We start from the raw sequence: 12,648 nt of genomic DNA, 5'->3' as shown, positions 1-12,648 counted from the left end.
AGAAAGATTATTTTCTGAGAAAGTTAGAAAGTTTCCTTCTTTTTTTTTTGTATTTAATCTGGAGATAAGTTCTGATCAGAGGTGCACACCATTTAATTCCTCCATCATGGATGTTCCAGGTACTCTGGCTAAGCACCGGGATACAAAGGTGCTTGGGACTCAACCCCTGTTCTTCGGAGGTTGAACAAAGGCTACCTACATCATAATTTCATATGAATTATGTAATGGTCTCTCAATAGAACTGAATAGCACAAGGAATAGCTTAAGATATTTCTTAGACATGACATCAGTTATATACTTTCTGGATAGTTGAGTGCACGTGTACTTTCTCTTATACTAAAGGTTTTTCATAATATGTAGTTAAAAGTGACATTGTTGACAGCTAACCAACACTGTAATGTATAGGTTGAATGTTAAGATCGCTGATTGGTAGAGTAATTTGATGGGAAATGACAGGCTATATACCTGTGTTTTTCTAGGCATTTTTGATCAGCCTTGCCTTATCACAGCTCATGTTCTAATGATCACATTGCAGGATGAAGTGGCACAGCCACTGAACCTATCAGCTAAACCCAAGACCTCTGATGGCAAATCACCCACATCACCCACCTCTCCCCATATGCCAGCTCTGAGAATAAACAGTGGGGCAGGCCCCCTCAAAGCCTCTGTCCCAGCAGCATTAGCTAGTCCTTCAGCCAGAGTTAGCACAATAGGTAAGTTCTGTTTCTTTTGTTCTTGCTGATTTTCTGTTTATGGCAATTGAATGAAATCATCTTTTAACGGCAAATCACGCATACCCTGTGCATGGTTTTAGTTCCATAGGAGAGTTTCAATTTGATGAACTGCATAGGTGTGTTTTAAACATGCAAATGAAATTTATAACTGAAGTCCAAGTTACAGTGTCCTCCTGAAAAGCTAATTGAACCGGTTATGTTTGTTGATATGACAGATGTTCTTAAGTTTATAAAAAAGAGGCCTAAATGACTTAATCACAGAGAGCAATGTTTCCAGAATGTTGTTGTTAGGTGACTTGCTTTTTCCATTACTGAAATATATTTCCATTTTTTTTGTGATGTGTACAAACTGTACATATGATAAAATACATTCTACTTCGATCAATAGTCACCTGCTAGGATATGAAGTTTGTTCAGTTCTATACTGCTTGAGATTTACTTGAATACACCAAAGTATTATAAAAATTACATAGCTTCGTTTCTCCATAATTGTCATTTTGGTAAAGTAAACACTAGAAAATGCTTCTATAAGCTAATTTTTAAAAAATTCCAATAATCTTTACTTCAGTAACACATAAATTAGACTGTGAACACTGACTTCAATCTACCTTTATTGATGTTTATCATTTGCATAGAGTTATAAGGAAGCTAGCACAGACAGGCCCTTCAAGGAGCTCAGGATTTAGTTAGGGGAAAAGTCATCCCTCTTATAGTGCTAGTCAGTCGTAGTAAGTGCCATTTCAGAGCATAGATACAACCTTGTAATCAAAAAGAAAAGTGTTGGATTCTATTTGGGAAGGATTAAGGAAAGTTAAGTTGGGGATAACCTAATTCAAGTGGAATCTTGAGGAAGAGAGACAGTCCTAGGCATTTAGCCTTTAAGAAAAAACCCAGAGTAAAATAGCATATTTTTGAGAAATGCACTGATTTGGCTAGAATATAGAATGAATGTGTAGTGAAAAGTGATCAGGGCTAAAACTGAAAGGAGCAGATGGAATCTGACTGAATGCTATCCTAAGAAATTTTGACTTTTTCTCCAGACAGCAATCTGATCAGAACTTTAAGAAAGAAGAGTATTGGCAACAGGAAGAGATAGGAATCAGGGAAACCATTGTTTTAGTGTAGGACAAGAGTTAGTTACATGAAGTAGAAATAAGCAATGATAAAGCAAAGGAAGGAATAGATTGAAGAGATATTATTAGTAAAGAAAACTTAATATAACCTATCCTCAATAGAGTCTACCTGGTGTAGTTCAAGTTGGACACAGAGGATTATAGGATTTTGAATTCGTAAAATAAGAAGGATAATTCCTCCCTTAACTGTGAAAAAGAAGACCAGAGTGGAAGCAGATTTGGAAGACATAGATATAAAAATGTAGTAAGCATTGAAACACAAGGAGCCATTTAGGTAGAGATCCTCAGGAGGAAACTATAAACATAAGTCTGATATGTAAAATGGTGTTAGCATTTTAGATATAGAATTACATATGATATAAGGGGATTAAGAGTACACTTGTCACCATGAGCACAGAGTCCTGTATAGAATTATTAAAGGACTGTATTGAAATTAAGTATAGAATTATTAAATCACCATATTGAAACTAATATGATACTGTGTGTTAGCTATACTACTATTAAAAGAATTAAGAAAATGAAAAGATATATACACCTCTAAAAAAAAATGAAGTTCAGCGAAAAAGAGTGTGCATAGTAAGAAGAGAAGCAGGATAAAGAATCACAAGTATCACCTACTGTATTAGTTATCTTTTACTACATAGCAAATTAACCTAATACTCGAGAGCTTAAGATAACCAACATTCATTATCTCACCAGGTTCTAAGGGTCAGAATTTGGAAGCAGCTTTGCTGGGTAGTTCTGGCTTAAGGCCTCATGGTTACAATCAATGTGTTAGGCACGGCCATAGTCCTCTATGGACTTTTACCAGGGATAGATGCTCCTTGTTCAAGATGTCTCACTCACATGGTTGTTGGCTAGAGGGTCAATTCCTTCCCTTGTGAGTCTTTCCATAGCGCTGCTCCTTGCATGGAAACTAACTTTCCCAAGAGTGGGTGCTCCAAGAGGAGAGAACAAAGAGACAGCCACAGTGCCCTTTATGACCTAGTCTTGAAAGTCTACCTTTATTCTCTTCATTGTAAGAGAATCACAAGGGCAGCCCAACTCAAGGCAAGGGGAATATCAAAGTATCATTGGGCACATTTTAAAACTAGCACACTTTTTTAGGGGGGAAACTGATAAAGAGCAAGCGACTGTGTTAGAATAAGAATGAAGATAGGACACTGTCATGCTAGCCTAGGAAAAATAAAAGTTTCAAAAAATCACAAGGTTATTTAATGATGTCCCATTTGGCAGAAAAGTTAAAAAATGAAAAAGAAAAACCTTATGATTTAGCTGGCGCTCATGGAGATGTAAACTCTGATAGAGAAGTTTTAGGAGAATGCCTTAACAGAATTTCAATCCCAATGATTTCAAGACTGTGAGGAGAGAAAATGCAGCTGATCTATAGACCAGTCTTTTTGTAAGCTTGGTGTTGAGAAGTGATTATTTTAAAAGGACTACATAGAAACAGGTTTTAAAATAGGGCAATCATTCATATATATACATATGTGTGTGTGTGTATATATATATGTATATATATATATATATATATATAGTCAAGGGGAAGAAGAGTCAGAGACAGATAAAGATACGGAAGAGAGCATGGATGAAAATGGAACAAGACAAGAGATCATGAGAAAGGATTAACCTTGGAAGGGACAAAGCCCCTCTCTTTTCTGAGACTGAATAAAACAAAGGGAAAAAAGGGGTAAAGTTACAGAGAAATTGTGGGATGGATTAAAAAAAAAGCTGAAGGAATGTATTTCAAATGCTTCAATCTCCACAGAGCAGAATTTCGTATTATTTGCCAAGAAGAAGCCAGTCTGGGGCAGTGGGACAGCAGTGAGAGCAGACACTGGGAAACTTAAGTTTTGAGAAGTTTGAAAAAGGTTGGGGTACACGTCCATTTTTTATCATTATGCACCACTCTGTTACAGCCTAACTCAGTTACTCCCCTCCACATCCTAAATGGACTCCAAGATAAGACTTGTTTTTATGTCCTAAGTATGTAAAAGAAAAAATATTTTATTTGGCAAGAATGATTCACTTCCATAATAGAAATGAAGGCTCATAAATATCACAGTGCTGGTCTATGAACTACTTTTGTAATGTCACCAGAACCAGAATATTTAACATTTAACTGATAGATTTGCATTTTATCGTATGAGGATTTTTTACTTCAGCATTCCAGGAATTAAGTATGACAAAATATTTTCAAAAGGCAAGAATGTATGAATGTATTTAATGACATTTATCATCTGACTTTCTCCACTACTAAAACTTCCCTTAGTTTTTTTTTTTTTTTCCCCTGAAAAATCCCTTCACCACATACACATCCACACATCCCTCATAGTTTCCAAGGATTTGAGGCTGCTACAATTTACTTTTCTCTTTTCAGCAAATGCAGATGTTGAAAGCTGAAACTGTAATGAGTAATAATGTAGCTGGATAAAAGCTGTGCACATTAATGGTGTTGTAAAGGTCACCCCTGAAAGAAGAATTAATGTGTTATGCCATTAATAAACCAAGGAAAACTGTGAACAAAAAGATAACTTAAGTTATCATTAATGACATGGGCTCTTTGCTATATATCTATTAGCTACAAATATAGAAAGTGAGTTTTTGAGGTGGGTGACCAGTATTACACTGTATTCTGTAAGAATGCCTTTGATATGGTATGCAAAAGATAGGTTGCTCCAAAAGAAAGGGAATCCTTAAAAGGTATGAATAGTTCAGAAGAATGATGGATAAGTTTAGAATCTTCTGACCGAATGTTTTCTTTTATCGGCCTTTTTCACCTCTACTGTACAAATGTATATTACTTCTGACATTTGTCGAGGCATTTTTAATCTCTCTCTCACTAAGCTAATTTTAGAATCATAGACCCTAAACTAGATAGAGCAGATATTCATATCATCCAGTCAAAACTTGTTATTTTACAGATAAGGAACCAGGGCCTAAGGAGGCTTAGTGCTTACCCAGGGATTCTAAGTAAGTTCCTGTCACAGGGTAGACAGTTCTGTGACTCTGTGTTTATTTCCTCTGTTTCAATTTCAAGGAAATGACTATGCATGAAGACCTAGTAACTTGCCCAAACTCAAAGCCAGTGGAGGTTGAGGCCAGAGGATTCATGGTCTCTGGTTGGCATACTCCCTTTTCAGTTGTTGCTTGTTGATTGGTGGGCTTTCCACGGTAGATGGTCTTCTCAGTCATTTATCTAGCCTTTCACTCATTCATTGAATAAATGGGTATTAAAGGTCTTCTCTACGCCATACATTTTGCAGAATGGTGAGCAGATGGAAGTTTGGAGGATGAGCAGATGAAAGTCTTGGACAGAGGCTTTAGCTAGCCTCCAGGCTTGTTCTATTAAGTCTTTGGAAGATACTAGAATGTATTATCCTTTGCCCTTTATTCTTCAGAGGCATTAATGCATGAAAAGTAAAACTTTACTCAGCAAATGTAGTAGACTCACGTTGATTCAATAGAATGAGAGAAAATATTTTCCAGTTCATTGATTTGGTACTTTATTTCTACAACTTGCTAATTTAAAATACAATGGCATGAAGGAGGATATCGCCTTGATGTTTCATTAGTTTACAATTTTAATCAGAAAAACTTCTATCAAGGTAGGTGATTGAACAAAAATACTGTAGTAGTTTAATAGGAAGCCAGTGGATTGTCAGGAAGTTGAGGGTGTTATTCAACATCTGGCAATTAACATTTGCATAGTGCTTTACAATTTACAAATTGCTTTCACATTTATAATCTAATTAATTCTTGTGAGTTTTCACAGATGAAGAAATGCATATTGTATCAGGGTGCCAAAAATTTGATGATCATAAGTGACCTCAACAATAGAAAAAAATCAGTATTTGTTGAAAATAACTTGAAACACGTGCCCTTACTTTTACTTCTAGCTGAAAAGCCCTACGTAAAATAAATATGTAGTAAATAAGAATCTGTATTGCCTTCACAGCATCTGTTAAATCCATGAGTTCAGGAAATCTGTGTCATTATGGTACAAGCTTCCATCGATGTGATGACATAGATAATCAACTTGGAATTGTAAAGTAGACCTTTTCAACTTGGAAACATGCATTTATTCCTTCAACAGACCCTGCCATGGGCCAAAGGAATAAAAGATTGAAAATTTTAAAATACCCTCAAGTAATTCAAAGACTGGTGTGAAACACAAACTTAGACAAATGGAAGACAATGTGACAGTAAAAGTATATATAAGGTTTTGAAGGAGCATAGAGTTGAGATGTTCGAATGGTTGCCAAGGAACATGCCTGGGGTATATCAGGGAAGTCATTATAGAAGGAGTGACAGTTGAATAAAGTCCCAAACACGCTAGAAAGAAAGAGTATTTCAGTAACAAAGAAAAGCTTGGGGGACAGAGGTGGGGGTGGGAGGACGCAGGCCAGTGCTTGGAATAGGAAATAGTTTTGCGCAGCTTAAACACAGACCTCTGGAGAGACTAGCAGGAAGTGACGTGGGAAAGATAAGCAGAATCGATATCACGAAGAGACTTTTAAGCCTTTGTAAAGTGTTTGGAATTTATCCCAGAATGACATTTTTGGGGGAACATTACAGGGTTTCTTGTTCCAGGATATCTGGGAAAAGCTGCATACTTTTGTTATCTCTTGAAGATTCACAGTGCACATTAACATTATCAAGATCTTAGGAATTTATGCAATGAAGAAACCTTTTTCACTTTAATTTAGTATTTCCCACACTTATTTGAACATGGAATTATTTTTCACAGAATATTATATTTCATCATCTTATGAAATTCTCCTTTAAGCAGTAAGGTATGGGGAGATGGGGATTTAATAATGTAGAGTGGCACGATCCAAATTACTTTTGGGGAGATATTTTGGAATGCTTTACCTGGTGATCAGTAAAGGAGACAGATTAACAAGGAGTGTAAGCCTAAAGATAGGGAAACCAGTTAAGAGGTTAGGACATTGGCCCAGGTGAGATAGGAGGGGCCTTTAGTGAAAGTGGGGACCATGAGGCTGAAGAAGAACACATTTGAAAGCTGAGGAGGAAACAGGACTGTCCCAGCTTGGTTGCCTGTTACATGTATGGGGTAAAGGGGATCTCTTAGATGACATGGGCCATTGGAAAGGGATATGGAATATAAGAAGAACAGTCTAAGGCAGTTGGGAAGATGATGAATACCGTGCTAGACAGGCTGCATCTCAGATACTCATGAGACATTCAAGTATAGAAGCTTGATAGACAGATATGTGTATATAAAAATCAGGAGGGATTTGAGGCAGGAAGCAGATATTTTATAGTACCTGGGATCACCCCTTGACTCTTCGAGCATGCTTAGACCAATTGTGGTATTTGGTTTCTAAGGCTACTGCAACAAATTACTATAAACTGGGTCACTTAAACTTGAAATTGATTGTCCCACTATTTGGAGGCTAGAAATCCAAAGTGAAGGTGTCAGCAGGGTTAGTTCCTTCTGGAAGTTCTGAGGGAGAATCTAATCTGTTCATGCCTCTCACCTTGTTCCATGTGGCTACTGGTAGTCCTTGGTGTTCCTGGCTTATGACAATACTTAGGTCCAGTCTCTGCATCCATATTCACATGGACTTCTCCCCTGGGTCTCTGCGTCAAATCTCTCTCTCCTTTCTAAGAACACCAGTTATTGCATGTAAGGCCTACCTGAAATCCAGGGTGATCTCATTACAAGCTCTATTTCCAAATAAGGTCACATTTACAGATACCAGGTTTAGGCCACAGACATATCTTTTTGAAAGACACAATTCAACCCAGAACAAAACCCAGTACAAGTGGTTTCCTGTTTTTCCTTTTTTTTTTTTTTTAAGATTTTATTTATTTGGCAGAGAGAGATCACAAGTAGGCAGGCAGAGAGAGAGGGGGAAGCAGGGTCCCTGCTGAGCAGAGAGCCCCGATATGGGGCTTGATCCCAGGACCCTGAGATCATGACTTGAGCGGAAGGCAGAGACTTAACCCACTGAGCCACCCAGGCGCCCCTCCTTCTGTTTTTTAACAGTTTCTTTTCCATGTGGAGCAGCTAGAACTCTTTCTGTTTCGATTTTATCCTAAGACTGCTCATGAGTTTCCTAAGCTGACAATGGACTTTAATAACAATAAACCACTTAAAAAATATAAACTTCAAATAGATGTCCTCTTATACCACTGTAATGGAACAAATATAAGGTCGATGGAAGAGTTAAATGAAATAACACAGGTTATCTCCAGGTTGTCCTTTTTTTTTTTCTGCCCCTGAAAATATTTTTATATTTTAGTTTTGAGAATTTTGTTGGTAGTGATTAAAAAGAAACACTAAAGCATAAAAAGTGAAACTGTAGTGAATTTAACAAAGTTACAGAATCGTGCAGATTTCTTATACTAACGATCCCAATTCTACATTTCCCAAATTTCATTTGAGGTGCTAACTGGAAGCAATATTGACCATTGCCTTCCCACTTCCCTCCTTAGACTGAGGTTCACCAGACCTCTCCTAAGCACATACCCACCTTCTGATCCTATTTTATGATGCAGTCGGTGCCTAAATATATAATTCAGGTTGAATTAAATCTATCAAGGAATCATAGGGGTGGGGTTGTGTGGCATGGCTCTCTTTCCTTGAACCTCCATACCAACAAGAAATGATATCCCTTCACAGATTTGTCATTATGGTCAAAGCCATACAATAAGACTGCTGAGGGTGAACATATAGAAAAAACAAAAGAGAAAGGAAAAGAAAGGCATTAACATTTTCTACTGCTTCCTCAGGTACCCAGTGTTATCTACTCCTTCACAAGATGTTCTATTTTGTTTTTGTTTAATTCTTCCATCAACCTGACATTCATTTTGCAGTTGATAGGAATGGAAACCCAGTGACATTGTTATAATTTGGCAAATATCACACTTCCCAAGAAACAGAAACCCAGACCCATCTGTATCCAATGCCTAAACCCTATCTATTTCACTATGCCATTTTGTAAATAAACTGACAATGAATAACTTTCATGGGCCATTTATTATGCAAGACTATATTAACTCATTTATGTTACCTAGTGAATGTTATCTCCATTTAATCAATAAGATAATTGAGATTTTAAAAGGTAACACCACATGTACAATTTATAGAGCTTCTAAGTGGCAAAGTTATGATTTTAATTCAGGTTTTCCAAATCCAAAATGCCCAGTTTTTCTAAAGATTGTAACCATGGATCAAATCTAAGGAGGAGATGAGGAACAGATCCCAGACAAGGTTATGGGTATGGAGGAGGCAGAGAGGAAAGGGGATCACATGTTGTGATGATAAACGAAGAAGAAAGGAGTTTCTATAGCAAGGGAATTGTCAGTGAGGTCATTGGGCAAGCCAAGGCAAGTGTCCCTTGGAATAGGCAATTTAAAAGTGCAAGGGCAGCAGAAACAAGATTGTAGCAGAAATGGAAGAGTGAGGAAGGAATGGGAGAGTATGATGAGAATCTTAGAAGGTAAAGAGAGACAGTTGGAAAGAGAAGGCCACCCAGAGTTGAAAGAGAAACTTCATTTGCTCGTCTCAGGTGGAGAAACTTAAGTACTTACAAATTGAAGTTGTTGAAATGGTGGAGAGGTTCAGAGTTAATGACATAAATGGGAAAGAGAATGACCAGTGGAGAGGTACAGAAATCTAGAGCACAATTTGAGGGGATTTGCCTTGAATCAAAGCAGGGGCACCATTTTCACTGAAGCAGGAAGAGACAATGGGCAGAACTGGAGACAGATTTGAAGCTAGCATGGGGTAGGAGTTGGGGTGGGGGTGGGGCAGGAAAGGAAGGTGAGAGCTCAGCCTTATTGGTCTCTCCAAAATCGGAGTTGAAGTCATTTGGGTGGAGAGAGGGAATCAGCAAAACTGGTAATTTAGTGACTATGATGAGAACAAAATGGAAAGAACCAGCGCACAATCCTGTCATGATTCAACTCTGTAATATATAAATGGCCTTCAGATTTAACACAGCAGATACAAATGTTAGATTTCATAGAGCATTTTAACTAAAATTCAAGAGTCTGTAAAAGCAAGGTCTATTTTAAAGTGGACGCCTATTTCCACCTGCATAGGAGCACACACCTAGGACTGGAAATAGACATTACAGAACATTTGTCTGTCAGTTTTTCACCCCCATATAATTTGCATCCCTTTTGCATCTATATTAATCATTTTTCCTGCACAATGTTATCTTGGCAGCACCTAAAAACATAAAGAATTCATACTTTTATTCAGCGCCGTGTGCCAAACCATTTCAAAATGTATTTGTGCTCTGGAGAAGCTAAATAGACTGCAAAAATGCATGATGCCAGGTTGTACATAAACAGGGGTTAGAGCATAGGAAAAATCAGACTGATCCTCTTAAGATCTTTTAGTAAATGAACACGTCCTGAGACCATCACTGTCCTATACGAGCTGTATTTCTTTCTAGAGTGGTAGTGTACATGAACAGATTCAGCTCAGGAATAATATATTAAGAAGGTTGTTCAGGAGAACAGAGAGAGGATGCTAAGGATAATATACGGTTAAAAACAACCATAATTTAAAGTAAACGTTAACCCTAAAGGCTTGACCTAGGTCTAAATAGTCGTTCACGATTCGTACTGTATTTATAATGAGCAAGGATGTTTTGTTCTTTGAGTACATTCCAATGAATTTAGCTCTGAAATGCAAAACCTATAGTCGCTCTCAAGGCTCCTCGCGCTGTCGCCTACACTGGAACTTATCTTTCTGCCTCAAGGAGATCAGAGGATGAAGTCTAGTCTGTGCATATCGGGAGAGGGAGGGGACCGTGGATCATTTTGAAACCCTCCAGCACTGAAGCACTGTACTAATCTGACACCAGCTTCTTCAATAGAAATATTTAAGCAGCAAGAAAGTATTCTATGTTTTTTGGCAAACAACAGATCAGATAGAAGAGTCTAGCAATACGGCGAGGACGTGTAATCTGACATGATTAGACAAGGCTCTTTAGTACCAGAACATTCATAATTGAGACAAAGAAAGAGTATTAATAACACTTTCCTAACACGGCAGTTAGCCATTTTATATTTCCTTTCTTTAATCTTAGTGTTTTTCAACAAATCATGGGATTTAATAGCGTGTTTTGGCAGATTAGAGGATTTATGGCCCAGATGTTTTTTGTTCTAAAAATGGATTAGGGTGTAAAGTTTGCTGGAATCCATGGAACATGTTGAGGCAAGCCGGTCATTTTATGTGTGATTAGTGCCTGCCTTCTGTCTCACAGTCCCTCCATCTGTCACAATTCACCAATGGATCTGGTTAGATTTAGCCTCATGTCACAAACAAGTCCCTTTTCTGGGCAATTTCATATTATAGATTCAGTTTATGCCATTTTATGCCCTAGTTAAAAGATAGGGAGAGTGAAAGATGATATATTAGCTTTCCTTTCAATATTTACAAAACAGTCTTTTCCCATTGGTATTCTACCCTAAAATCGTGCAGACGAACATAATAATGTCCATCAAATAAACAAGTGACCAGTGTTAAAATTAAGTTAAAAATTAGTGTTGCTCCTTACAGCTGTTATTCTTTAAAAGAAATATTTTGACTTTTTTTTTTTTTTTTAACTTTGGATTGTGGAGCTGTGGACGCAAGTTGGTCATGTAACTATCTTATTAAGAGTGTGAATTCAGTGTGACTGTAGTTTTCAGTAGCCACAATTTCTTATCATACAATTCACAGGTGCTTGGTTTCCTTCTGTGCTTGAAATTTGGCCCCTTCACTCTTACAAGTTTGTATCCATAGCAAATCACTGCTACCTGTGGTTTACTTCACCATCAGTGGATTCAGGGTGGGGGTGGGGTGGGGTCGGAGGGAGGGAATGATCTTCTTACACTCAGGCAATAATGACTTATTCCTTCTGTATCTAACAACCCTAATAGCGCTATACACAAACTCGAAGCTGACCTTTCCAGTATGATGAGAATGTCAATAACTAGAGTAATAATCATCAATACCTCTACCCTATGGCAACATTCAAATGAGCCTTACATTAAAAAAAAATAATAAAATCAAAGGTCTTATTTTTGCACTACAGAATACTCAGCGGAAAAAAATTTATTCAAAACTTATATTTTAAACTTCTTTCCAAGCATGTGGAAACAACTGTATTTGCCTTTCATATTACGTTTGCATTGCAGAGGCTTAGCACCACATTCATGTAGGACTGTATCAATCAGGCATTATCGATTACTCATTCATTCGTTTTAGATTAAAGAACCTGAGAAAGTAGTGTATGCCAGACACTAACCATTAACCACCCCCCCCAAAAAAGACGTGATTTTTGTGGTTAAAAGTTAACCTGTCCATGCATTTATACAAAACATAGCCTTTGTTCTGTCACATCTTCAGGTTATTTAAATGACCATGATGCTGTCACCAAGGCAATCCAAGAGGCTCGGCAGATGAAGGAGCAGCTTCGGCGGGAACAACAGGTGCTTGATGGGAAGGTGGCCGTTGTGAATAATTTAGGTCTCAGTAACTGCCGGACAGAAAAGGTTAGTTCATAAAATAATGGACTTCCCAAAATACTTAAATTGCCTAAATGTTTTTTTTTCCTTTGTTTTTTTATCTTCTCACCACCTCAGAAGGAAGGTTTTCCCTCCCTCCTCTCCCCGCTCACCCGGTCAGTACAGATATTTTCATGCCCTTCCTAATCAAAACCATCTGGAAATGAAAGGAGTTATAATTCTCCTCTATCCATCTCCAAACCTTATTGACAATTAATATCCCCCTTTCTGCCATCAGTTTGCAT

At 37.6% G+C, this 12,648-nt stretch overlaps 1 protein-coding gene across 1 annotated transcript in view; it reads left to right on the top strand.

Moving 5' to 3' along the window:
- The window catches only part of LOC111159969 (SRY-box 5), a 521,422-nt gene that overhangs the window by 481,243 nt on the left and 27,531 nt on the right, over positions 1–12,648 (top strand). Inside the window, exons 10-11 of the mRNA XM_022522689.1 lie at positions 536–713; positions 12,246–12,391. Coding sequence (XP_022378397.1) covers positions 536–713; positions 12,246–12,391 — 324 coding nt within the window. The remainder of the gene's footprint in view (positions 1–535; positions 714–12,245; positions 12,392–12,648) is intronic.

The sequence above is a fragment of the Enhydra lutris genome, unplaced genomic scaffold, assembly GCF_002288905.1.
Source record: "Enhydra lutris kenyoni isolate GAN:26980312 unplaced genomic scaffold, ASM228890v2 scaffoldscaffold72, whole genome shotgun sequence".
Classification (NCBI taxonomy): domain Eukaryota; kingdom Metazoa; phylum Chordata; class Mammalia; order Carnivora; family Mustelidae; genus Enhydra; species Enhydra lutris.
This window is presented reverse-complemented; position numbering and strand designations above follow the sequence as displayed.